This window comes from Lissotriton helveticus, chromosome 11, assembly GCF_964261635.1.
Source record: "Lissotriton helveticus chromosome 11, aLisHel1.1, whole genome shotgun sequence".
NCBI classification, from domain to species: domain Eukaryota; kingdom Metazoa; phylum Chordata; class Amphibia; order Caudata; family Salamandridae; genus Lissotriton; species Lissotriton helveticus.
This window is the reverse complement of record NC_136072.1, coordinates 1,033,352,471-1,033,377,856: the sequence shown is the minus strand read 5'-3', so window position 1 is coordinate 1,033,377,856 and position 25,386 is coordinate 1,033,352,471. Positions and strand designations below refer to the sequence as shown.

General features: G+C 47.8%; 1 protein-coding gene across 19 annotated transcripts in view; it reads right to left on the bottom strand.

The window, feature by feature from the left end:
- ATXN2 (ataxin 2) overlaps positions 1 to 25,386 on the bottom strand; it is a 1,876,777-nt gene that overhangs the window by 1,535,697 nt on the left and 315,694 nt on the right. For all 19 annotated transcript variants that reach the window (XM_078667457.1, XM_078667461.1, XM_078667458.1 and 16 more), the window contains one exon: positions 7,930 to 8,021. In XM_078667457.1, coding sequence (XP_078523583.1) covers positions 7,930 to 8,021 — 92 coding nt within the window. The remainder of the gene's footprint in view (positions 1 to 7,929; positions 8,022 to 25,386) is intronic.

Here is a 25,386-nt window from a genome sequence, read left to right as displayed (position 1 = left end):
CTGGTCTTGTTGAGGATTTCTTGTGGTTTGCGGACCAATCCTTGCAGCATTGTAATTACCTGAGAAACATGTGCGTAACATCTCTGCCTCGAACTTGCCTTCACCAGCCAGTAGTCTAGATAGGTATAGAGGTGGTGTCCTCTTTCTTAAGGCCGCTACTGCAGCTGCTAGGCACTTTATGAAAACTCTTGGTGCTGATTTTATTCCGAATGACAAGACCATAAATTGGTAGCGAGTGTCCTCGTGAATGAACCTGCGCTGCCTCTTGTGTGTTTGGTTCATAGGGATGTGCAGATAGGCTTCCAGTAGGTCTATTGTTGTCACGAAGTCTCCTTTAAGTCATTGGGGGATTACTTCCTGTAGTGTTGACATCTTGAAATGCTGCGTGCGAATGAATTTGTTTATGAATCTGAGATCTAAGATAGGTATTAGCGTGAGATCTTGCTTTGGTATCAAGAAATGAGGTGAGTAGTTTCCCTTGTTGTGCTCCCATTTTGGTACCTTCTCTATTAATTGTTTTTCTAGGATTTCTTTATTTCCTCCCTTAATTGAAGAGTTCAGATCTTTGCAACCGCTTCTTCCTTGGTGTATTTGGTGGGGGTTTCTTTGTTGGTTCTATACAATAGCTGTGATATACCACATTTAAAATCCACCTGTCTGTAGTGATATTTTCCCCATTTAAGTGGGTAATGCGCTATTCCGCCTCCCACTGGTGTTGTGTGGGGTCTTACTTTGTGGGAAAGTCACTTGGAGTTTGCTCCTGCCCCTCTTGAGGGTTGTCCCCTGGCTCTTCCTCTGCCACAAAAGGACTGATTTGGTCGCTGCTGCCAGGATTGGTATCCGGACTGGTGGTACAATTGCTGTCCGTTGCCCTGTGGTTGATGTTGTTGGGCGCTGTTGAGAAGACCCTCCTGCCTCTGGGTCTTTGGAGGCTAAATTCTCCTCTTTTGAAGGTGCCCCTCTGTTGCACGGCCCGCATAGCCCTGGCCATCTCATTGTCCTTTTATATTTGTTGTAGCGATTCATCTACCTCACTTCTAAACAGGGCATCTCCTATGATGGGTTTGTTGATTATGGAAGTTTGTACTTTATGTTTGAATCCTGAAATTCTGAGCGAGGCATGCCTTCTGAGTGTTGTGCCTATGCACATTTGTCTGCTGGCTGTATCGTACGAGTCTAGAGCTGATTTCAGGCAGGTGTTATCTACGTTTCTGACCTCCTTTATGATGGATGTTGCTCTTTTTCTATCTTCCTCTTGGAGCTTGTTCATTAGTTCTTCAGTGTCATCCCATTGTTGGTGAAACCTATTGAGGAGGGCATTAGAGTTTGCAATGTGCCATTGTGTTGCAGCCTCCTTCTCCGTCTTTCACCCCACCACGTTCATTCTCTTCCTCTCTGGAGGTGGGCGACGAGTGGAATGAGCATTGCATTTCCTTCTTGCTGTGGCAATGATGGAGTCAGTCACTGTGTTGCCTTGAATGTATTTAGGGTCCCTTGTGGAGGGTTTGTATTTTTCCCAACCCATGGGGTTATTCCTTATGCTCAGCCAGGCTCCCTGAAAACCTCCTTGCCCGGACCAAAATGCTTGGCAGCATTGGAAGTTATTGTGTGCCTTTTGTGGATGGTGCTAATGTTTCTAGGAGGAAACATGAGTCCCCTTTCGCCTCTTCTAAGGGGACCCTGAACGAATTAGCTGCTCTCTTGATGAGGCTGTTGTAGGAGGCTATTTTGTCAGGTGATGAAGCCTTTGAAGGATAGCTACAGACCTCTTCCTTACGGCTTTCTGTGTCGAGGTCGTTCCACTCTTCCTCGAAAGTTCATGTGTCTTCCTCGTCTTCTGGAATGTAGATTCCTCCTCTACGTCCTCCTCGTGAGGATCGGAGGTTACCGGGACTTCAAGCGTATCCTCTTCTTCCTTGCCCACTGCCGTAGAGGAGGGTTTCACAGCGATTCTGAATTCCTTTAGCACCTTGTTGAACTTCTTTCATTGAAGGAGTGCCACCATTTCTGCCTCAAGGTGTCTTTTCTTCTCCACCCCAAAGGCCCTTACGACATCTGAACCAGGGAGATCCTCTTCTTGGGCGTGGTGGATTCTGCTTCCGAAGGTATGGTTTTGTCCTTAGCGGCCTCTCGTCCAGCACCGGTCTTCAGCGACTTCGATGTTCTTCCCTCATCGGTATCCCTGGAATGGGATCCGTGGGGTTCTTACGGCCACAGATGGCCCTTGATTGTACTTTTCTTCAATGCCTGGGCTGCGTTTTGCGCCTTCTTTTCAAGACCCTTGCCATCCGATGGGTGAGGAGGCAAGTTTTAAATTAGCATTAACAACTTATTCTTTAGTCTTTACGGTACTGGTTTACTTGCCGAGTTCTGTTCCTCGGTTTCTGCGTTTGATGCGGAGCGGCAGGACACTACTGGAGTAGCAGAGCACTATATAAATAAGGTTCATTCACTCAATCAATCAGTTCAAAGTAGGACCTGGAGTCATCAAGAGGGGCGGGACCAACAGGGTACAGGTCAGGATCTGTGTCCGCCAGTGGATCAGCATCCTAGGAGTCCCAGATGCATTCCCCTTCCCCCTGGCCCCTAATGTCCAAGTAAAGGGACACTTGAGGAGTACAGGGAAGAGGGTCGCTTGGAGAAATGGCTGGGAAAGGTGAGTGCTGTGCATCAGGGGGATGTGCTGGTGGGAGAGTGAAGGGCAAAGGGCTAGTAGCCTTGCCCACTTTCCTGCGCTGCTTGGATGGAGGTGGCAAGTCCAAGGCTTCCTCGGACAACTAACATTTGGATAGTTGAGCAGCACATCCCGGAGGGCGGGTGAGAATCCAGCTCATGTGGAATGAATCATCAAGTGTTTCTGCCGGGCGTCAATCTCTGCTTGAAGTTTAAGGAGAATCGCTCCTCAGAACCCGAGCCGTGGTCAGACTTGGTGGTTGCGCCGATGCTCTCAGCTCCAACGTCGATTTGAATGCCGAAGGTGATGGCTGTGATGGTGAAGTCTGCTCCGAGGAGGGAGGCAAAGGCATCGAAACAGTACCTTCGAAGGTGGTGGTCAGTGCCAACCATAACCCGAAGGCAATGGTGGCCCGATGGCCTGTCTCTGGTGCTCCAGAGCAGATGGACAACTTTAGGTAAGGGGCTGTTCAGCTTGCGAGCAGTGTCGAGGGAGTGGGAGCACAATACTTATGTATGCCTGCGCTGGTGGAAGATCCTCGATTTCCACATCTGAGCCAGAGCTGTAGTCAGGGAAGAAAGCTTCCTCATCTGTGTTCATCTGTTGTGGATAGTACTCACCATCGATATCCAGGGTGTTGTCTCTGCTCCTACGCGAGATATCGAAACGTCAAAACTGACAGTCGCAAATGGATTGGCAGGTGTCGCAGACAACCCTTTACTTGAATGAATGAAGATTTATAGAGCGCATAGTCACCCGGAAGCATCCCAGCGCTAAACCAGATAAAGGGACCAAAGCAAAAAACAAAGAGGTAGCGTGATTCATTAAGGAAAAAGGTGGGTTTTCAGGAGTTTCCGAAACCGCAGATGGCATGATTCAGCACGCAGTTTCAAGGGAAGGGAATTCCACAGTTTAGCTGTATTTACCGAGAATCGTCGTCCTCCAGTGCGTGCCTTTTTTACTCTGGGCACGATGACCAAGCGTTCATAATCTGAACGAAGAGGTCTGCTGGCTTTGTAAGGCACGACTAAGTTCTTCAAAATGGGGGGCCCCTTGCACTGCAAGAGTTTATGTGCAATGCACAAGGATTTAAATGTCACCCTTTCGCGTATCGGGAGCCAGTGCAGCAGCTTAAGTGCTGGTTTAGCTGACATTCTGACTGAAATGCCCGTGAGAAGCCTCGCTGCGGCATTCTGGATCTGTTGAAGTTTGTTAAATGTAGTTTCAGGAGCACCCAGGAAGATAGTGTTACTGTAATCCAATCTGGACAGGATCAGTCCTTGGATCAGCAGCTTCCTAGAAAGCTGCGGAAGTAATGGCAGAACTTTTCGAGCCGATCGAAGGAGTCCAAAGCAAGCTCCCGCCATTTTTTTGGCTTGGGTCTTGAATGAAAGATCCTGTTCCATCCAGACCCCCAGGCTTTTGATCTCATTTTTAGGGCAGGGGAGCTCGCCCAAGCAGGTGGGCCAGATGGTCGAAGGCAATGTGGACCCCTTATGCCCTAGTAGCATAATTTCGGTCTGAGACCCATTCAGTTTAAGAGAGGATTCACACATCCAGGTATAAATTTTAGAAAGGCAGGAGTAAAAAGAGTCCGGACACTGGACAAGTTGGGATAGGGAGACAACCAGTTGGGTGTCGTCTGCGTAGCTCACGATTTTGATCCCAAACGGAGAAACCACCTCCTCCAGTGGGGCCATATACACATTGAACAATGTGGGGCTTAGGGATGAGCCCTGTGGCACCCCACACTGGAGGGGAATTGCAGCCGATCGTGAGTTACCCTCCCAGACCTGAAAGGTGCGGTTGCTAAGAAATTAAATAAGCCAGGACAAGGCTGTCCCTACCACACCTACATCTTTCAGTCGTTGAATTAAGACCTGATGATTAACAGAGTCAAAAGCTGCACTTAGGTCCAGGAGGATCACGGCCACTGATCCTCCTGAATCCAAAATGCATCTTGCCTCCTCAACGACTGCCAGAAGGGCGGTGTCCGTACCCTGGCCAGGGCGGAAGCCAGTTTGCGAGTTTCGAAGCAGGCCATTGGACTCTAGGAAAGGGGAAAGTTGTTGATTAACTAACCTTTCCGTGATCTTACTAAGTCCAGGGAGTAGTGAAATCGGCCTAAAATTGGCCAATTCCGCCGGATCAAGGTGTGGCTTTTTAAGAAGTGCTTTCACAATGGTTCCCTTCCAGCCAGGTGGGACAACTCCCTGCAAGAGAGAGGCATTAATAAGTTCTGTAACCGGTATAGCAATGGTGGTCGCTATCTGTTTCAAGATCCGCATGGGTACCGGATCACTAGGGGAACCACTTTTGATGATGGCCAGAGCTTTGAGAACCTCATCCACTGAGACTGGACCAAAAGCATCGAGCTGAGTGTCGGGTGTGGCTAGCCGACTGCTTATATCTATTCCACGATCAACTTGGGGCAGGGAAGTTAAGATGATATGAATTTTGGCGTCAAAATAGTTCGCCAGTTTATTGCATTTGGCTCCTGAGGTGTCTTGAGCCAGAGGGGGTTCAGGCACCTTGAGCAGTTCCTTGACGATTAGGAAGGTTTCTCTAGAAGAGTTAGAAGAGTTTTTAATTCTTTCATCGAAGAATTGTCTCTTGGTGCTGCGAAGGGCAGCCTTATATGTTCTAATAGCAGTGCGATACTCATCTTTGCTGGATTCCGCCCAGTCTTTCCGCCAGAAACGCTCGAGCTTCTTACATCCTTTTCTTAGGAGTTTCAGCTCGGGCGTATACCAGGGAGCAGAGCCAGCTCTCTTCTCTTTTTTCTGAATAGTTTTCTTGGGAAGAATAGAGTCAAGTGAGTTAGTAAGCCAGTTTTCAAAGTTCGTGTCAGCAACCACGGGATCAAGAACTGGAGGGGGATAGGAGTATTCAAGTTTGGAGATCCAATTCTCAACAGAGAGCTTGGACCAAACCCTATCCACGATACGTGTATTGGGGGGTTGTAATGGCACAGCCACGACTTGCCAGGAAAAAGGGACCATGAAGTGGTCTGTCCACGGGAGGGGATAGGGCGGTCTGGCTTTAAATGCACATACGTTGGTAAAGATCGGGTCAAGCAGATGTTCCTTGTTATGCGTTGCCCCTGTATTGACCAATCCCAACTCATAAGATGTGAGGTTGAGTTGGAGGTCCGTCGCCACCAAGTCCAGAGGGTCATTAAAATGGGGATTAAGATCTCCCAAAATCATAAAATTAGGAGCAGAGGATGCCAATACAGTAACTGTTTCCATCAACGCGCTAGCAAAAATGGCTGGGGCACCCCGGTGGGCGGTATACAAGTAAACCAGAAAGGGAGACTGTAGGTGATATTTGTAAAGAAAAATGACTGCTCTCACAGTCTGCAGTGCCACTATCCTTCGCCCTACATACAAATGTATCCTTATACAATATGGCCAGGCCGCCCCCTCTACCAATGGGCCTGTTCTGAAAGTGGATTAGGAAGCCTTGGGGGAGGGTGCGTACAATATCGGCCTCAGAATTATGTGTAAGCCACGTCTCCGTGAGGAACAGGATATCTAACTTATGATCCTGCAGTAGAAAGTTAATCTCTAGGGAATGTTTAGGGAGGGACCTACAATTCAGAAGGGCCATTTGTAGGGAGTCCTGCTCATTAATAGACAGGGGTGAGCTGCATAGATCGCAGTGTGTGAAGACATTTTCCCCTTTATACATGTAGTGGCAATTCATATTCTTTAATGATCTAAGTAGCACGAGATCTCCTCGCGAATAGCTGATACGACCCCCTGTAGAATCGGGCATAGGTTCTGGCCCTGGGTCCGGCTGGTCCCGGCTGGTCCCGGACGGGCCCGGACGGGCCCAGACGGGCCCAGACGGGCCCAGACGGGCCCAGACGGGCCCAGACGGGCCCAGACGGGCCCAGACGGGCTTGCCTCCGGCGCGCCAACGGCAGACGAGAGGTAACGCTCATTTTGTAGTGCGCGTGCCCAAATCGCACGTCGCACTAGAGCGCTAATCTGGTACCACCGCAATATGGCGCCCAAAGTCTGCGCCTGAGGGGGTGAGGCCAGGTAACCCAGCAAGCCCTGAATCGGCTTCCCAGTGATAATAACAGTCCGAGGAGGGGGGGGGGACAGCCCTGAGAGGCAGGAGGCGAGCAAGGGGAAGTTAAAAACAATTTTCAGCAAACGAGCAAGAAATTATAAAATGCGGCGCAACTAAGGTTAAAATACAATGTCACCCCAGTGAGTACCCTGGCGCCCGGCTTTTCGCCTCAGGAGCCCTGAATCTAGTAAGAAAGTGCCCACTTCAGGCGTCCAATTTGTAGTGCGCGTGCCCAAATCGCACGTCGCACTAGAGCGCTAACCTGGTACCTCCGCAATATGGCGCCCAAAGTCTGCGCCTGAGGGGGTGAGGCCAGGTAACCCAGCAAGCCCTGAATCGGCTTCCCAGTGATAGTAACAGTCCGAGGAGGGGGGGGGGAACAGCCCTGAGAGGCAGGAAGCGAGCAAGGGGAAGTTAAACACAATTTTCAGCAAACGAGCAAGAAATTATACAATGCGGCGCAACTAAGGTTAAAATACAATGTCACCACAGTGAGTACCCTGGCGCCCGGCTTTTCGCCTCAGGAGCCCTGAATCTAGTACTTGGGTGACAGAAATAAAAAAGGTATTGTGGAGGGAACACAGTTGGAAGAAGGCCCGAAGGGTGAAGACCCAGGTGGGGCAGAGGCCGACCAAGAGTCGCCCGGCCGGAGTGGTTGACCCGAGATTAAGAGAAAAGAGGAACGCAATTGAGGAACAATACTGACAAAGGGAAGGAACCTGTATAGACTGACCAGAGCATAATGGCACTGTCGAACCAGAGCACACGTACAAACCAAATGGTGGAAAGAAAACAATCTAACATTGGTGTTGATGACCATGCACTTTACCAGCAAGAGGAGTCGTTACAGTACCTCGTAACTCGGAAGACTTCTCTGAAGAAAAACAACGTGCACATATCCAACAACAGATGGCAGGAGTATGCACAGCATGTGTATCTACAGCCACACATGCCTCAAACACTAAAATTATGGGAAACAAATCATTTCTATTGTTTAGAGGAATGTAACTTTTTTCTGCTGGTATCTATTAAAAAGAAACGGCAAGTATAAACAGCGAAATAAAGCAAACGCATTGCAGAATACTGCAGTGTCTTTAATGGACACTGTTCACAAGAAAATTAGCAGAAATGTGTCTAACTTAGGCTGATAAAAAGAAATGTTTCAAACTTACGTATAAGAGGAAAGACTGCTGTCATATGTAGACACTATGCCATAGTTTTCTTCATTATACCGAAACATATCATTGGGATCCCATCCATTAGACTAGAAGGGAAAAAACACATGCTTTATTATATTGGTAATGGAGCAATTAACAAAGCTTACCACAGTAACGCCAGTATTCCTAAATCGATTTTCTCCCTCAATAGTATGCAGAACTAAAAAAAGGGGATGGATCCAATCACTTCCTGCACCACCTGCACTACACCAATAAGAGCCTTTCTGTTCTGACAATCTTTTCTTCACTTATGAGTCACAGTACATACTGGCTACAAGGGAGTTGGGTGTATAAATGGTGGTATGAACGGGTGAGTGGGTTTAAGGAATTAGAACAGTTGTTACCAGAGCAAGTACATTTCACTAATTCTTCTTCAAGGCCTCAGTCCTGTGTACAGAAAAATAACCAAAGCAAGAGTTACAGGATCAACTGAAGCATGGCATGCTGTAAGAAAACAAGTTACTTACCTGTAACTTTGGTTCCTCAGTATTGGTAACTTTCATAGATTCCCATGCCTTGTATCATTCCCCGTCGTTGGAATGGGAGCCTCGGTAAATAAAAAATACCATAGTAGTAAGCACAAAGTGAAAAAATAGGCCTAGGCATAATCTCATTTTGTAGCTTATCCACCTCTTTTTGTAAAAGTGACCAAATTCTTGCAGTAGCCAATCAGAGTAGTCTCACCCCCTAGAACCTTCCTGAGAGAGCCTCAGAGCCTCAGATTTACGTAGCCGTTGTGAACAGCAACATCATTGGGTAATAAGGCTGAGCTTTCCCAGGGGAGGAGGGTGGGCGCATGGTAATCTATGAAAGTTACCAATACTGGGGTAAGTAACTTGTTTTCTTGCCCCAGTATTGGAACTTTCATAGATTCCCATGCTTTGTATCAGAATAGCTAGCAGTAAATAGAAACGCATATTTTGTAACATATGTATCTGTAAGAAAACAGAACACATTTGCATCACAAACCAGAACAACAAAAAGGAATACAAAATATGCAATAAGGAAGGCGGGATAGTAAGGAAAGCTCACCGACTTATTGGAAAAGGTTCCTCAAGACAGCCTGGCCCACTGCCGCATCCTCTTTCACAGAAGAATCCAAGCAGTAGTGGCGAGTGAAGGTGTGGACACTGCTCCATGTCGCCGCTCTACATATGTCCTTGATAGGGACACCTGAGAACAGAGCCACTGATGAAGCCATTGATCTCGTAGAATGCGCACGAACTGCTCGCTGAAGAGGTTTTCCCGCTTCTTGATGGCAAAACTGGATTGCGCTGGATATCCACCGGGAAATGCAGGGTTTAGAAATTGGACAACCCTTACGTGGAGCACTGTATGAAACAAAAAGCTGGGAAGATTTTCTGAACAGTCTTGTGCCCTCCAAGTAGAACTTGAGACATCTGTGAATGTCCAAGGAATGCAGAGCCCTCTCTGCTGGCGTGGAGGGCCGCGGGAAGAAGGACTTTAAGATCACCGGCTCATTCAGATGAAATTCTGAGGGGACCTTAGGAATAAATTTAGGATTTGTACGTAGGATGAGAACCTCATTTTTAAATTGTAGAAAAGGTTCCTCAATCGTGAAAGCCTGGAGCTCACTAACCCTTCTAGCCAATGTCAGGGCCAAGAGAAGAGCCAGTTTCCATGAAACAAACTTCATGTCCGCCCTATGAATAGGCTCAAATGGGGCCTTCATTAGACGTGACAGTACCAAATTAAGATGCCAGGCTGGCGGTGGAGGCCGGATTGGTGGAAAAACCCTGAACAAACCTTTCGGGAATTGTTTAATGATCCTTGCAGACCAAAGGGAAGGACCTGATGATGATCGTCGAAATCTAGATGGCAGCTAGATGTACTTTTATAGAAGAGTGAGCCAATCCAGATTTTGCAAGAGAAAGGATGTAAGGCAAAAGTTGGTGTGGTGCAGAAGTATATGGATGTAGACCTTGTCTCTGACACCAAAGGCAGAATCTCTTCCACTTCGCCCGATAGGTTTTATTCGTACTTGGTGCTCGGGCTTGAGCTAAAATGTCTTTGCATTCTCCTGAGAGATTTAAATCCTGGAACTCTCTGAACTCAGGAGCCACGCTGTCAATTGAAGTGACTGCAGGTCTGGATGCAGAATCTGCCCGTAAGCCATTGTTAACAGCGTTGGAACAGGACGCAGGAGAATTGGTTGATCTTGGGAGAGCAGAAGAAGCTCTGTGTACCAAAACTGTCTGGGCCATGCTGGTGCAATGAGAATCATTCTGCATGGCTCTGCTTTGAGCTTGCGGATCAGCTTCGGGATTAGCGGAATAGGAGGAAAGGCGTAAACAAATGCGCCGTACCAGGCAATCAAAAGCGCATTCCCCAAGGATCCCTGATGGTGAAGCCTGCTTGCGTAGGACTGGCATTTGGGGTTCTGACGAGTCGCAAACAGATCGATGGTTGGGGTCCCCCAACGATGAAACAGTTTGTTCAGAACAGTCTGGTCCAGTTCCCATTCGTGGCTGGCATTCCTTTTGCGACTCAAAGCGTCTGCTTTGGCATTGAGAGTGCCCGCCAGATGTTCCGCCAACAGAGTGATATTGTGTTGGATCACCCAATTCCAAAGCTTCTGTGCCTCCTTTGACAGGGTGCCAGATCTGGTTCCGCCCTGCTTGTTTATGTAGTGCAAGGCCGTGGTGTTGTCTGTACGAACCAGCACAGCACGGTTGCGGATCCTCGGAAGAAAAGCCTGTAAGGCTAGACGAATGGCCATAAGCTCCAGTAGATTGATATGGAACTTGACCTGGACTGAGCTCCAATGACCACTGAATTCAGTTCTTGGAGGACCGCTCCCCACCCCTCCATGGAAACATCTGTTGTTAATACCATGGGAGATGGAGGAAGTTGGAATGGCAAGCCCACTGAAAGATTGTCTTTTAGCAACCACCAGCTGCCTGCCTTTCGCATTCCCGGAGTAATGACTATCTTGTCGTCGAAGGAGCCTGTCACCTGACGCCATTGCTTGTCCAACTGTTCCTGCAGTGGACGCATCCTCAGCCTGCAGTGTGGTATTAATGGTATGCAGGATGAGATCGATCCGAGAAGCGATTTGTATTGGCGAACTGACAGAAACTTCCGTGTGTGTAGGAGGCGAGCAGAGAAAATCAGTTTGGTCTGGCGCTCTTCCGAAGGAAAAGCCAGGCAGCACTCCGTGTCTAGGATTGCACCCAAAAACCTCGCTGTCTTGGAGGGGCTCAAAATCGACTTTTCTCTGTTGAGCCGAAGGCCCAGTTGCTCGAACAGCTGTCTGCAGCTCGTGACTGCCCTGGACGCTTCTTGGAACGAAGGAGCCTTTAGCAGCCAATCGTCCAGATATGGGAAGACTTCGAAAGACTGCTTTCTGAGACAGGCTGCCACCAGAGCCAGTACCTTGGTAAAGATCCGCGGAGCGGAGACCAAAAGGCAGTACTTTGAATTGAAAATGGCTCTTGCCTACTGTAAATGGAAGGTATTGCCTGTGAGCTGGATGAATGGGTACATGGAAGTAAGCGTCTTCCAAATCTAGGGTCGCCATGTAGTCCCCTGGATTGAGAAGGCGGAGGATGTCCTGAAGAGTGACAATCCTGAAGGACAACTTGATGAGATAAGAGTTGAGCTGTCGTAGATCTAAGATCGGACGCCACTTGTCCTTCGTCTTCCGAACCAGGAAGAACCTGGAATAGAACCCTTTCCCCTTTTGGGAGAGAGGCACAGGTTCTATTGCCCCCTTGGTGTAGAGTTGGTGGGCCTCGAGATGAAGGAGTTTGAGATGTTTGGGTGTAAAGGCGTCTGGAGCTCTTGTTGGAGGAAGATCTTGGAACTCCAACGTGTGTCCTTTCTTGATGATGTTTAGGACCCACTGGTCTGTTGTTATGACCATCCAGTTGTTGAGGCAATGGGCAATCCTGCCCCCCACTGGTGTTAATGAGGGCACAGGAACAGTAGAAAGAGCCTTCTGGCCGCTATTGTCTCTTGGAAGTATCCCTCCTCTGCTGCCCTTGCCGTCCTCTCGGTGGCTGGCAAGAGAAAGAACCCCTCTGCGAATACTGGGGTTTGTATGTCTGGCCAGGTTGGGAGTTGGAAGAGTAGCGGTGCTGATTGCCGCCTCTATAGGAGGAGAATCCTCTTCCTCTTGCTCCTTTAAAGGGCACCTTGCGGTATTGTAAAGTTCCTAAGGACTTGGCCGTATCCGTATCTTTCTTTATGCCCTGTAGGGCGTCATCCACGTGCTTGCCAAATAACATCTCCCCATCATATGGCAGATCTAGAATTTTATTTTGTACCTCCTGTCTGAACCACGTGGCTCTCAACCAACCCTGGCGTCTCAGAACTGCCGAGCCGGCTAGCGCTCGGAAGGCCATAGTGGCTATATCCATAGCGCAGTCGATTACTTCAGAAGAGGCTTGCTCTCCTTCCAGTAAGATCTTTTTTACCTCGTCCTTAGATGTATCCTGAAGTTCTTCCACGAACGGGGAGAGATCACACCACATCTGGCGATCGTATCTCCCTAGAATCGCCAAAGCATTAGCCGCCCTAACAAGGAGGCTGGTCATTGTGGAGAATCTTTTTCCAACATTGTCCAAACGCCTGCCCTCTTTATCCGGTGGCGTCGTTAGCGGCGTGGATGGGTTTTTAGATTTACTCTGTGCGGCCTGAGAAATGACCGAATCCGGCTTTGGCTGACCTAGTAGACATGCCGGGCTGCCGTCTGGCGCGTTATATTTTTTCTCCAGTCTGGGGAGTACCGGGAGGACTGTGGCCGGATTCTGCATAGCTTTTAGGCCTTCTGACCAAACATGTTCAATGATGGGGATTGAACGTACGGATTTCCGGAATGGTTCTTTGAAATCGTACAAAAAACACTCGGACTGAACCGTGGTAACAAGAAGACCAAATCTCTTGGAAGCTCGTTCCATCAAGTTGTGCAAACCTCCGATATCTGCTGGAGGAGAGATTGCGGTATCAGGCCCTGTGACGTCTGGATCTCGAAGGTCATCCTGATTCCAGTCTACATTCTGGTCTTGGTCAGGGTCCACTTGCTGATCAACATCCGATGAGGCATTGTCATCATCTGTATCATCCCGAATGGGTAACACCTCCTGTGGATGTTCTACGGGCTCTGTGTCACGCCCTCTTGAAGACAAAGAGTGTCCTGCCACAGGCTGAGATAACTGAGGCGGCGGTGTAGGAGGGCGTACCTGTTGAACCTCCTGAGGAGTAGGAAATCGCCTCCGATAGTCCTGCAACATTAGTTGTAGATCAGAGATGAGTGGATGGCATCGCCACCATCTCCTGCTGAGATGGACGTGGAGGTTTCTGGAAAGGCACCTGCATGCTTGGCATGTCCTGTTGTTCATAACATTGTTGAACATATTGTTGTTGCTCCATATCCCCTTCCTCAGAACTGATGTCCTGTATCTTTACTTGTAAGTCAGAAGGACTATAAGCCTGGCCAAAATCGCTATAAGCTTCTCCATCAGAATCCTCATCCAGCAATAAGGTAGGCGGTAACGTCGTAACTTGTCGTGGAGATGTCATTTCCGGTGTTATTTGTCTCTTTCTGTGAGAAAAAAAAGTTTTTCCAATCGTCGACGGAATCGTCGTCGACGGTTGAATCTGCAGAGACTGTTTCGTCGACGGAGGCGCCGACGAAGAAACTGCGCTCGTCGTCGAGGATGGAGTCGTCGACGGGGAGATGGTCATCATCGACGATGGTTGGATCGTCGACGGGACCGTCGACTAACTCGTCGTCAGCAGCAAAGAGACAGGGGTCGTCGACATGGTCGTCGTCGACGTTGTCCTCGTCGTCGCCGTCGAAGCGACTCTCGTCGTCAACATGGAGAAAGTCATTTTCGTCCACGACGAACAGGCATCAGGCGTCTTAAACATCGTCGACGGCGCAGGTGCCGTCGTCTTAGCCGCCTTCGACGAGCCCGTCGACGAGGGCAATTTTACAGACAAGTCTTTTTTGATAGAAATCGTCGGCGTACCTGAGGTTTTCACCGTCGACGAACGCGGTTTCTTGTCTGAAACGACCTGAGTCGCAGTAGAAGGCTTTTTCACCCCTCTATCCTTGTCAGAGGGTGGTGAAGTCACAGGGACAATCTTCCCAGCCTTTTTTGAAGGTTGTGACTCCTCAAGCTTTCCCTGCCTCTCCTTTTCACCGTGGTGAGGAGATTTTTGGGAAGCAGGCCTATCAGACCTATCAGAGGTCCCAGGTAAGGCCTTGACATGGGGCTCTTCAGATGTAGCAGGGGGAGACCTACCCCTCTTCCTCGACCTTCTTGATGACACCATCGAAGAGGAGCCCTCACTGTCATATAAGTTCCTTGCGGTCTTTCATTTTCTGTAGCCAAGTGAGGAGACGTCCCTCTCTGTCCCTCAAGGTCTTGGTGGAGAAGGTTCTGCAAATCTTGCAGTCCGTGGCCTTATGATCCAGATATAAGCAATATATGGAGTCTTGATGTTTGTCCTCAACAAACAACCTCTTTTTTGAGCAAGTAGCACAGGCTCGAAAAAGTGCTTTCTTCTCTTTGTCAGACATGACGAAAAATTAGGCACAAGTTGAAGAAAAATACTAAGAAGTGAAGAAATTTGAGCAGAAGCTCAATGGAGACTCCCTTGCACAATGTGCGGTAGAAAATCTGAGGCTCTGAGGCTCTCTCAGGAGGGTTCTAGGGGGTGAGGCTACTCTGATTGGCTACTGCAAGAATTTGGTCTCTTTTACAAAAAGAGGTGGATATGCTACAAAATGAGATGAGGCCTAGGCCTATTTTTTCACTTTGTGCTTACTACTATGGTATTTTTTATTTACCGAGGCTCCCATTCCGACGACGGGGAATGATACAAAGCATGGGAATCTATGAAAGTTCCAATACTGGGGCAAACAATGTAACCAAAAATATATTTCCTTAGTAAGGCCCGATTTCACAGCATGCTATTCTGACACTAACATCCACTGCCTTATTTATATCCACAGAATGCTAAAGGGGTTTCAGGGGTCTCTGGTCTGCGTATGTACCTGCATATCTACTTTTGCACAGCATTTAAGTATATTTTCACTTGGGCTGCAAGGTAGGGGGGTATGACACACTACATCACTTGATTTACTTAAAATAAATATGGGGCAGCCTTGTCTCCCCTGGCAACAACCTTTTACACTGTTGTGGATCAACAAAGTCTATTCCTATATTTTTTATTTTTTACAAAACAGACCAATTAAAAAACTATGAAGTCTTTGTTCAGTTTATGAAAGAGGATTTTAGTAAAAACAATCTTTGGCAAAAAAAGAAAGTGACATTCTGATAACCGCATTTTTAGAGAACAAAGATAGGATAACCAGTTTTCCATTAGTGCTTGGTTTCTATTTTTGTTTTTGAGTACTCTACAAACTTAGGAATAACTGTCAATTTAGATGACCCACACGCTATTTTTCAGCCATTTCAGGCCATTGCAGTAAAGGAAGCTCCCTGCTTATTCCCGACCACTAGCCCCCTCGTGCCCTTGCTAGATAGCACCTTTTCATGTTCTGCTCTTCTGTGCCAGTCAAAGGGGAGTACATTAAACATGTGTAACTTTATCACAGAGTTAACAGGTGCTTCATAAAAGACAAAATCAAAGCTCTTTCACATTATTAGCAAGAGCGCAAAACACAATGGCAATATTTAGAATAATTTTGTTGAGGATAATTCCTGTAAAACATTCTTCATAAAAACTTTCTTGCATTGCAAGCAAAACTACAGAGCCAGAAAGCCTAAGAAACTCCGGTTTACCTTTGTTGAGCGAACTTGTGAGTAGCTGAACCTCAGCAGTCAGTTCCTAGCCATACTTCGAGATTAGCAAGCAGATAGGAAGCTCTTACATTGAGGCGTTTGTTTTATTAGTTATTTAGGATCAGCGATAGACAATGTGTTGACACGTTAAGCCACTAGTATTTATCTTACAGATTTAAACACTTCTCTCGTCCCATTAATTCTCCCTTAAATATTACGCATGCATTACATTCAAGAATGATAAAGCCCAAAGACCTACTGTTATCCCACGAACACGTTCTTGGTGTTGATGGTGATGGTGGCATCAACAGCACTCAGAGAGGATTTATACTTCATCGTTGATGAATGTGAGGAAGAGGAAAGAGGGCAATCTCTAGCCTTGTTAGAAGTCTTAGTTGGCTCAGATGATGCGGTTTCTGGGGAGAATGGTGTCCGTTTCTCCCTTTACTTGGTGTCCTAAGTCTGGTAGAATGTTTAAACAACTTTATGCTCTCCTCAGAGGTGAGACCTTGAAGAGACATCACTATCCTCCTCAAAAGATGTTCTTTGAGTTTCTGACTTTTGAAGCCATCAGAGAAGCCTCCCCTCCCCGTCTTGCAAGGTTTTGGAGGAAAAAGTGCAACAAACACTCCTTTACCTTGTTTTCAGGGTAAAGGCAATAAAGGCACTCCTTACGTGGGTCATCCACATGTAGACTTTAATTCCCCCAGGTCTTGCAGGATCGGAAATGATAATGTTACTTACCCAGTAAGCATCTGTTTTTGGCATGTAGAACTGTAAATTCACATGCTTTGCATACTCCTGCCATCTAGTGTTGGGTCCGGATGTTTGCAAGTTGTTTTTCTTCGATGAAGTCTTTCCAGTCACGAGGTAGGTGACTCCTCCTTTCGGTGATAGTGCGCATGGGCATCGATTGTTAAGATTGTTTTCCCGCAGAGAGTGAGAATGGAGTTTAATAAAGGTAGAATAGAGATGTCCATGCATATGTACATAGAGTACGAGAGAGAACTGCAACAGGCAAGTGGGCGCCTGTGAATCTACAGCACTACATGCACTACATGCAAAAACAGATGCTTACGGAGTAAGTAACATTATCCGTTCGAGGCATGTGAGCTGTAGATCACATTCTTTGCATAGATTATAGAGCAGTATCCTCTCAAAGTGGTGGCTAACCTGTAGCTGTTGGGGATGTCTGAAAGAGTGTTCTAAGTACTGCCTGGCCCATATTAGCTTGTCGTCTCGCTAACACATCTACATAATAGTGCTTGGTGAATGTGTGCGGTGTAGAACATGTGGTAGCTGTACAAACGTCAACTATGGGGACATTTCCTAAGAAAGCCATAGTAGTCCCTATTTTACGAGTGGAATGCTCTCTAGGGGGTATTGTTAAAGTTCTCTTTGCTTTGGCATAATACATTTGAATGCATTTAACAATCCATCTGGCAATACCTGACTTGGATATGGAATTGCCCTTGTGTGGTGGAGCAAAAGCAACAAAAAGTTGTTTAGATTTACGAAACGATTTTGTTCTTTCAATGTAATATAAAAGGTCTCTCCGAACATCTAAGGTGTGTAGAGCTCGTTCTGCCACTGAATCAGGTTGAGGAAAGAATAGAGGTAACTCAACCGACTGATTGATGTGAAAGGCAGAAACTACTTTAGGTAGAAACTTGGGGTTAGTACGAAGGACCACTTTGTCTTTGTGGAGTTGTAAAAAAGGTTCTTCTATGGTTAGTGCCTGTAGTTCACCTACTCTCCTCAGTGAAGTGATTGCAATGAACAAAGTGATTTTCCAAGAGATAAACTGTAGTTCACATTTATGCATTGGTTCAAAAGGTTGGCCCATTAATCGTGTGAGAACTATGTTAAGATTCCACACTGGGGCAGGTGGAAGTCTTGGTGGGATAACTCTTTTAAGTCCTTCCATGAAAGATTTGATTACTGGCACTTTAAAAAGAGATAAGTGTTGCCTATTTTGTAGATATGCAGCTATCGCAGTGAGATGTAGTCAGATAGAAGTGTGCGCTAACCCCGACTGCTGCAAGTGTAAGAGATAACAAGGAAAATGCTACTTACCAGTATGCATCTGTTCTTGTCATGTAGGGCTGCAGATTCACACACTAGTGCATAGATCGCCATCTGATGGTGGGTCCGGATGATTACACTTTGTTGTTGTCCTGGAAGAGTCTTTGTTTGGTAGATGACTCCTCCTGTGGAGCATAGTGCACATGGGCATCAACTCAATCTTCAGATTGTTTTTCGCCATTAGGGAAAATGAGGAAGTTGTGTGAGAACAGAAAGAGATGTCCATGTATAGTGTATCTAATTGAGATATTACTGGAACAGATATAGGTAGCCAGGGATGCGGGTGGGCGTTTGTGAATCTGCAGCCCTACATGCCAAGAACAGATGCATACTGGTAAGTAGCATTTTCCGTTCGAGGCATATGGGCTGCAGATCACACACTGGTGCATTGATTGCATAGCAGTTCTCTCCATTTGTGGCGACCACCAGTATCTGTTGCAGTGGTTTGGAATAGTGTTTTGAGTACAGCCTCGCCCACACTAGCTTGATTTGCTTGCACATCTACACAGTAATGCTTTGTGAATGTGTGCGGTGTAGACCATGTAGCTGCCTTGCAGATATCATCCAAGGGAATATTCCCTAAAAATACCATAGATGTCCCTAGTTTACGGGTGCAATGAGCCCTAGGGGGAATGGAAAGAGTTTGTTTTGCTTTCTGGTAACAAATTTGAATGCATTTGACAATCCACCTTGCAATCCCAGTTTTTGAGATGGGATTACCTGTATGTTGAGGAGAAAGGGACACAAAAAGCGGTTTTGTTTTACGAAATGGCTTTGTCCTATCAATATAGTAAAGGAGAGCTCTTTTGACATCTAATGTACGGAGAGCTCTCTCAGCAACTGTTTGAGGCAGGGAGAAGAATACTGGCAACTTAATAGACTGATTGAGATGGAAAGGTGAAATAACTTTCTTTTGGGATTTGTCTTTAGAACCACTTTGTTGTGATGGAGTTGCAAGAATGGTTCTTGAATTGTTAATGCCTGGTTCTCACTTACTCTTCTGAGTGAAGTAATAGCATTAAAAAAGCAACTTTCCATGAAAGAAATTGTAAATCACACTTATACAAGGGTTCAAATGGAGGACCCATAAGCCTAGTGAGAACAATGTTTAGACTTCAAACAGGGGAGGGTGGTACTCTGGGTGTAATTATTCTTTTGGGGCCTTCCATGAATGCTTTGAAGGCAGGTACTCTGAATAATGACAGATGTTGTCTGTTTTGAAGATAAGTTGCTACAGCAGCAAGATGTAACCTGAATGAGGAGTATGCCAAACTACATCTTTGTAGATGGAGCAGATAACGTGATGTTTTGGATGGAAACATATAGTGGGTTAATGTTGTTATTTGTGCAATACACAACAAACCTTTTCCACTTGCCTGCATAGCATGCCCTAGGGGTGGGCGTCTAGCTTCTTTTATAACATTCATGCAATCAGGCGGGAGATTGAGATATCCAAATACTAAGACCTCAGGAGCCAAATCGCTAGGTTGAGCTGCATGGGGTCCGGATGCATGATCTCTCCACGGTTCTGTGTTAGCAGGTGTGGTGAGAGTTTTAGTATCTGATGTGGTACCACTGAGAGCTCTAGTAGTGTGGTGTACCACGGTTGTCTCGCCCACGTTGGTGCAATGAGAATCAATGTGAGGGAGTGTTGCTGTAACTTGCGCACCACTAACGGAATGAGTGGGAGAGGCGGAAAAGCGTACGCAAATCTGTCTGACCAACTCATCCATATCGCATTGCATTTGGACAATGGGTGTGGATACCTGGCAGTGAAGCTTGGGCATTTGGAATGTAGGTGTGTGGCGAACCGATCTATCGCTGGTTGGCCCCACTTGTGAACGAAAGGTTGAAGAACTTGAGGATGAAGTTCCCACTCGTGTATCTGTTGTCTCTGACGACTTAACAGATCCACAACCCGATTGTAAACTCCTGGTAGATGTTCTGCTAACAGGAAGATTTTTTGAGGAATGGCCCACCGCCTTATGCTCTGCGCCAGCCGGGAGAGCTGCAAAGAGTGTGTTCCTCCCTGTTTTTGAATGTAGTACATGGCAGTCATATTGTTGGTGCCGACTAATACAGCCTTGCCTGATAGGTAATGTTGAAATTACTTTAGAGCTAGAAAAATGGCTAGCAATTCCAGATGGTTTATGTGGAGTAGCTTTTGCTGTGGTGTCCATGTGCCCTGTACTGTGTGCACTGCTAAATGAGCTCCCCAGCTGGTAAGGGATGCATCCGTGGTTAGTACCACCTGTGGAACTGGCTATGAACGGCCGTCCTTTTGAAAGGTTTTTGGTGTTCCACCATTGCAGAGAGTGATGGATCCGGCCGTCCACCACCACCAGATCTGTTAATTGTTGTTGAACCTGGTTCCATTGGCTTGCTAAGCACTCTTGCACGGGGCGCATTTGGAGTCTTGCGTGTGGTACTATGAAGATGCAAGATGCAATCATTCCAATTAATTGCATGAACACTCGAGCTGGTAGTGAGTGTTGCGGTTGGAATTTTTGTATACGAGCTTGCATACTCTGTATTCTTGCAGGATTGGGGGATGCAAGTGATTTGGAGGTATCTATGTGGCACCCAGATACTGTTGGGACGGGGATCGTTGGAGATGTGACTTTGTTTGATATATAGTGAATCCGAGCTTGTGTAGCAGGTGAATGGTCTGGTGTGTGTGCTGCACGCACTGGTGGTATGACTTGGCTTTTATTAGCCAGTCGTCGAGATATGGGAAGACATGGATGATGCCCCTTCTCAAGTTTGCTGCCACTACTGCGAGACACTTTGTGTCAACTCGAGGTGCAATAGTCACACCAAAAGGGAGGACTTTGAACTGGTAATGCTGATCGTCCAGTACGAACCAAAGGTACTTTCTGTGAGCTTGGTGGATGGAAATGTGAAAGTAGGCGTCCTTGAGATCTAGGGTAGCAAGGAAGTCGCCTTGTTTTAACAGAGGAAGGACCTGCTGTAATGTGACAATATGGAAGTGGTCGGATTGTATGTAAAGATTTAGGGGTCTCAGGTCTAGGATAGGTCTGAGGGAGCAGTCCTTTTTGGGGATAAGAAAATATAGGGAGTAAACTCCTGCATTTTGATGGTGTACTGGAACTGTTTCTATTGCATTCTTCTGCAGTAGAGAGGCAACTTCTTGTTTTAGGAGTGTGAGATGCTCTTGTGACATGGGACGCTGTCTGGATAGTGTTGTTGGAGGAGTGGGAGTGAGCTCAGGCCATAACCTGACTGAACTATTTGTCTCATCCACCTGTCTGTTGTGACAGAGTTCCAGACAGGTAGGAACTGTTGTAATCTCCCCCCGACAGGAGTGGAATGGTCTGGGGGGAGGGGGAGGTAGTCACTGCTTGGGAGTGGAGGCATTGCGGTTGCGGTTACCTCTGCCTCTACCTTTAGTGCTGTTACCTCTATATCCTCCTCTGTAATAACCTCTATTGGGTGAGGATTGTGAGAAGTTGGCCTGATATATAGTGCTCACTATTCTAGTGATCACTCTGTATCATTCCAAACAACCAGTTGGGCAAGATGGCCACCGGGTGGGAGCTCCTGGTCAAAGCTCCGAGTGCGTGGGGTTCCAATTCTGGATTTAATCCCCGTTAGCACCCGCATCTTCGAGGACCCAACAAAGAGTAACTGGAGCAAGTAACTGGATGAAAGTAGTGATATTACCTGGTCTGGGGACGGCTGCTGCCCGGGCGTTGGACATCACACGAGCTGCCTAGCTGCCTCGAGATCGGCTGCTGAGAGGACGGCTGCTGCTCTGGCGCTGGACGTTGGAGGCGCTGAAGCTGGACGTTGGCGCTGGACGTTGGAGGCGCTGAAGCTGGTCTCTGGAGGTGCTGGAGTCCGAGATCGCCCTGAGGTCGAAGGAAGGCGCCCGTTCTACACCGGACCACTCTGAAGAGCTGCGCACCACAGGAGCCGCCTACATCAGGGAGCTCTCTTGGATCTGTGAGCCCTGTGCTGCCTGCGGGAGGGCGCCTGCCTGCGGAGGCTTGCCTGCTAACACCGGAGCGGCTCCACAGGAGTCACGGTGGCACCGGGGGCCGAGAGCCCCCCCCCCATCCCCCCACCGCCCGATCCACGGCAGTGACGCGGTACACGGGTGGCGGCCATCAGTGGAGCAGAGCCGCCGGCCCCGCAGCAGGCAGCAGGGAATCACGGCGTCATTGGAGTGCCGAGAGAGGCTGAGTGCTGGGGGCGATCTGAGGAGTGGGGCACCGCCGTCCGAGGAGCTAGCGGAGAGGAGCCCTGTGGCTGCTGGGATCAGTGGGACAGAGGTCGGCTGGAGGCGAGTGGAGTTTAGCAGAGCCTGAGTGAGCACCGTCACATACGCCAGACTGACTGGGTGACTCACAACGGGAGTGTCTCCCTGCCCTGCCTGGCAAACTGTTCGCCTGGCTGTTCGTCCCCTGCCTGCGGCCACCAGGACACCAGAGGAAGCTGACGCCTTGCTGTAGGGTGGATGGTCGTTCCCCCCCTCCCCCCTTTGTATCCAACACCCAGCTGCATTAGGAACAGACAGACCGACTGGTCTGCAAACGCTAGTGAATATCGTCTTTGCCGAAGTGACAGCGACAGCTAACAAAGGTATTTGCTTTGCCCCACGCGTTTTATTGGAAATGTGCACATTCTGCCCCACTCGTTTTCTTTAACAAAACCTCTGTTGTTCAAAATGGCGGGGGTCATAAACTAAGTACCTAATCCCCTCCTGTACCGCCTGAGCCCACGAGGCCCCTCAGCAGCCCCTCTTAAGATAATAAAAAACTGAGATAAGACTCCCCTTGGTATGCAAGTTCCTGCGCCGGCCGAATAGACTCTGAAACTACTCCTCTCTGCTCGGATATCAGTAACAACAAAAAGAGGACTAATCGATCCTCTCTTCCTTGCTCCAAGCAATAACAACAAAAAAGGACTAGCGTCTCCAGACCTATCTGGCGGCCATTTTAGACTGACCTCTCTCTCTACTCAGCGGCCATCATGGACTAGTCATTGCCTTTATTGCAGTTTCTATTTTATTTTATTTTATCTTATTGTATTATTACTGGCTTCCTACATTGTATGCATTGCTATCACTTTACTATCGTATATTCTATTTTATTTTATTTTATCTTATTGTATTATTACTGGCTTCCTACATTGTATGCATTGCTATCACTTTACTATCGTATATTCTATTTTATTTTATTTTATCTTATTGTATTATTACTGGCTTCCTACATTGTATGCATTGCTATCACTTTACTATCGTATATTCTAGTGTTATATCTGTTATTGCTGCAGTTTGTATGCACATTTATGGGATGCAGTAACTCACTAGTAGTTTAGCCCTATTTTGGCCTGCGTTTTATATGCTGCAAGCGGCACATATCTCACCTCCATCCCCATCATTCACTGTCCGCTACCGCATTTATTTATTTGTTGGTTTTTCGATGTAAGCTACATCACGTTATTGCACTGACTATTACTACCTCATTCAACTCGCTCTATCATGTAAGCTGCACACAGCCACTTTCTACACCTAGACTACACTGCTGTTACCTCGTACATTCTAATATGCAAGTTGGCTTCCACCTAATCGGTCCTATCTCTCATAGTTGGTTTAACGGTGTAAGCCGACTGCTACCTCATATATAGGATACTTGTGGTAAGATGCACCTACGCACTGTCTGTTCGGGGATCACACCGACTTCTACTCCTTATATCTTTGATCACTCACTAGTGTCGTCCTTGGCCCTGTAACTAGCGGCTGACAGTTTGTACTTTCGTCCTACTTCCTACACTTAACACCACAGCCTCCCCAAAATGGAGCTCAACGGCAAGCACACTTTTAGAATTAACTACCCCTCCACTCCTCTCTCCAAAAATGCCACTAAACGTTTTAAACACAACTTCTTGAGGTCGCACCCTGAAACACCCTTTGCCGACACTTACTTCTCATCGGGCAATGGAGCTCTGAATACTGATATCATCCTCCACACCTCACGCAGAGCCCAATGGAGGAAAACTTTCCTTTCCCTACTCTCAGTTTCCACCACCAGGAAAACAACTCATGGCTTAATTCTCACCATCACACCTTCCCACCTCTTCCCTGGCAGGTCTACCATTACTATCTACAATAACGGGATTGTCCTAATCCAAGCCACGGACAAGAACCTGGATTTACTAGACAACCTGTTCCCCAAGTTCAAAGAGCACCTCTCCAAGCTGCGGACCCCTACACAGAACTCCGCCAGCACTAGCACCCCTGACGTCGCAGCCACCACCTACTACACTTCTACCCTCAGCTCCCCAGTAAATGGCCCACCTGTTGTCAACGTTCCCCACTCCCCAAGGACAGTCACAAATATCTCCACTGCATATACTAGCAGCCCCTCTAACATGACCCTTCTTATCCCCACCCACACCCCCTCCATCCCTCTCCCCCAGGACAGCACATCCCCCACCCACAACACACCACCATCTGAACAAGCCACCGCCCAAAGTTTATCCACCCCCCACTCCCATCCCCCACATGACAGACACCTTTCCCTCCCCATCTCCCTCTCCACCCCCACCCACGAGTCTCTCACGCCTGACACAACAACTCCCACCCACAACACGCCTACATCAGCACACACCATCACTCGGAGTTTATCCACCACCCCCCATCCCCCCCACGGCAGACACCTCTCCCTTCCCTGCTCCCTCCCCACTCCCACTCACAATTCTATCTCCCGCCCAACAAAAGATACAGAACATACCTCCCCCCTTGCCTTAGCATCCCCCTCTCTCCCACCTCCTACTCTCAGCCCTCACTACCCTCCTGCCTCCCCCACTGTCCTCAGCCTTCACTCACTCTTCTACTCACCAGCACCGTCTCCCACTGAAATCACTACCTATGCCTCCCAACCACAGCCTGCCACACCTCCAATACCCTCACCCCTCGCCCACAAACACGTCCACACCTTGAATACCATCCCACTCACTAGCACCGCGGAACCCCTCAACAACGCTAGTTTACCCCCCCCCCCCGACACCCTGCCTGCTCTCCAGCTCACTACTCTACACTCACCAACGGCTCTCTCCACCAACACCTTCCCCAATGACCCTCCTGACCTGACTTTATCCACCCTCCAACAAGTCAAAGAGGAAATCTTACAAATCAAAAAAGACGTCCACGCAATCAAAGTCCTTCTCTCCTCACAGCCCAGTCTACCTCCCGCCACCCAACTACCCTACAAACGACGCACCCTCCCTACATACCCTCGCCCTCGACGACATCAGCAATGGCCTACTATCCCCGCTCGCAATAATTCCCACCGCCCCCGTCGTGTTCTCAACCCCTTGTCGGACCGCGACCTATGCTCTCTCCTACACTCTTATGGCCCAGGTCCGGTAAAAGTGTTTTCCAACTCACACATCCCCATACCCACAATTCTTACTAACCCTCTGAGGCTCCCAACACTCAACAACAGAGGCTCCGTCCCTAACAACCTCAGAAAAGTTCCCCTCACACTAGTAAGCTCGACCACCCTTCTCTCTCCCAAACTCA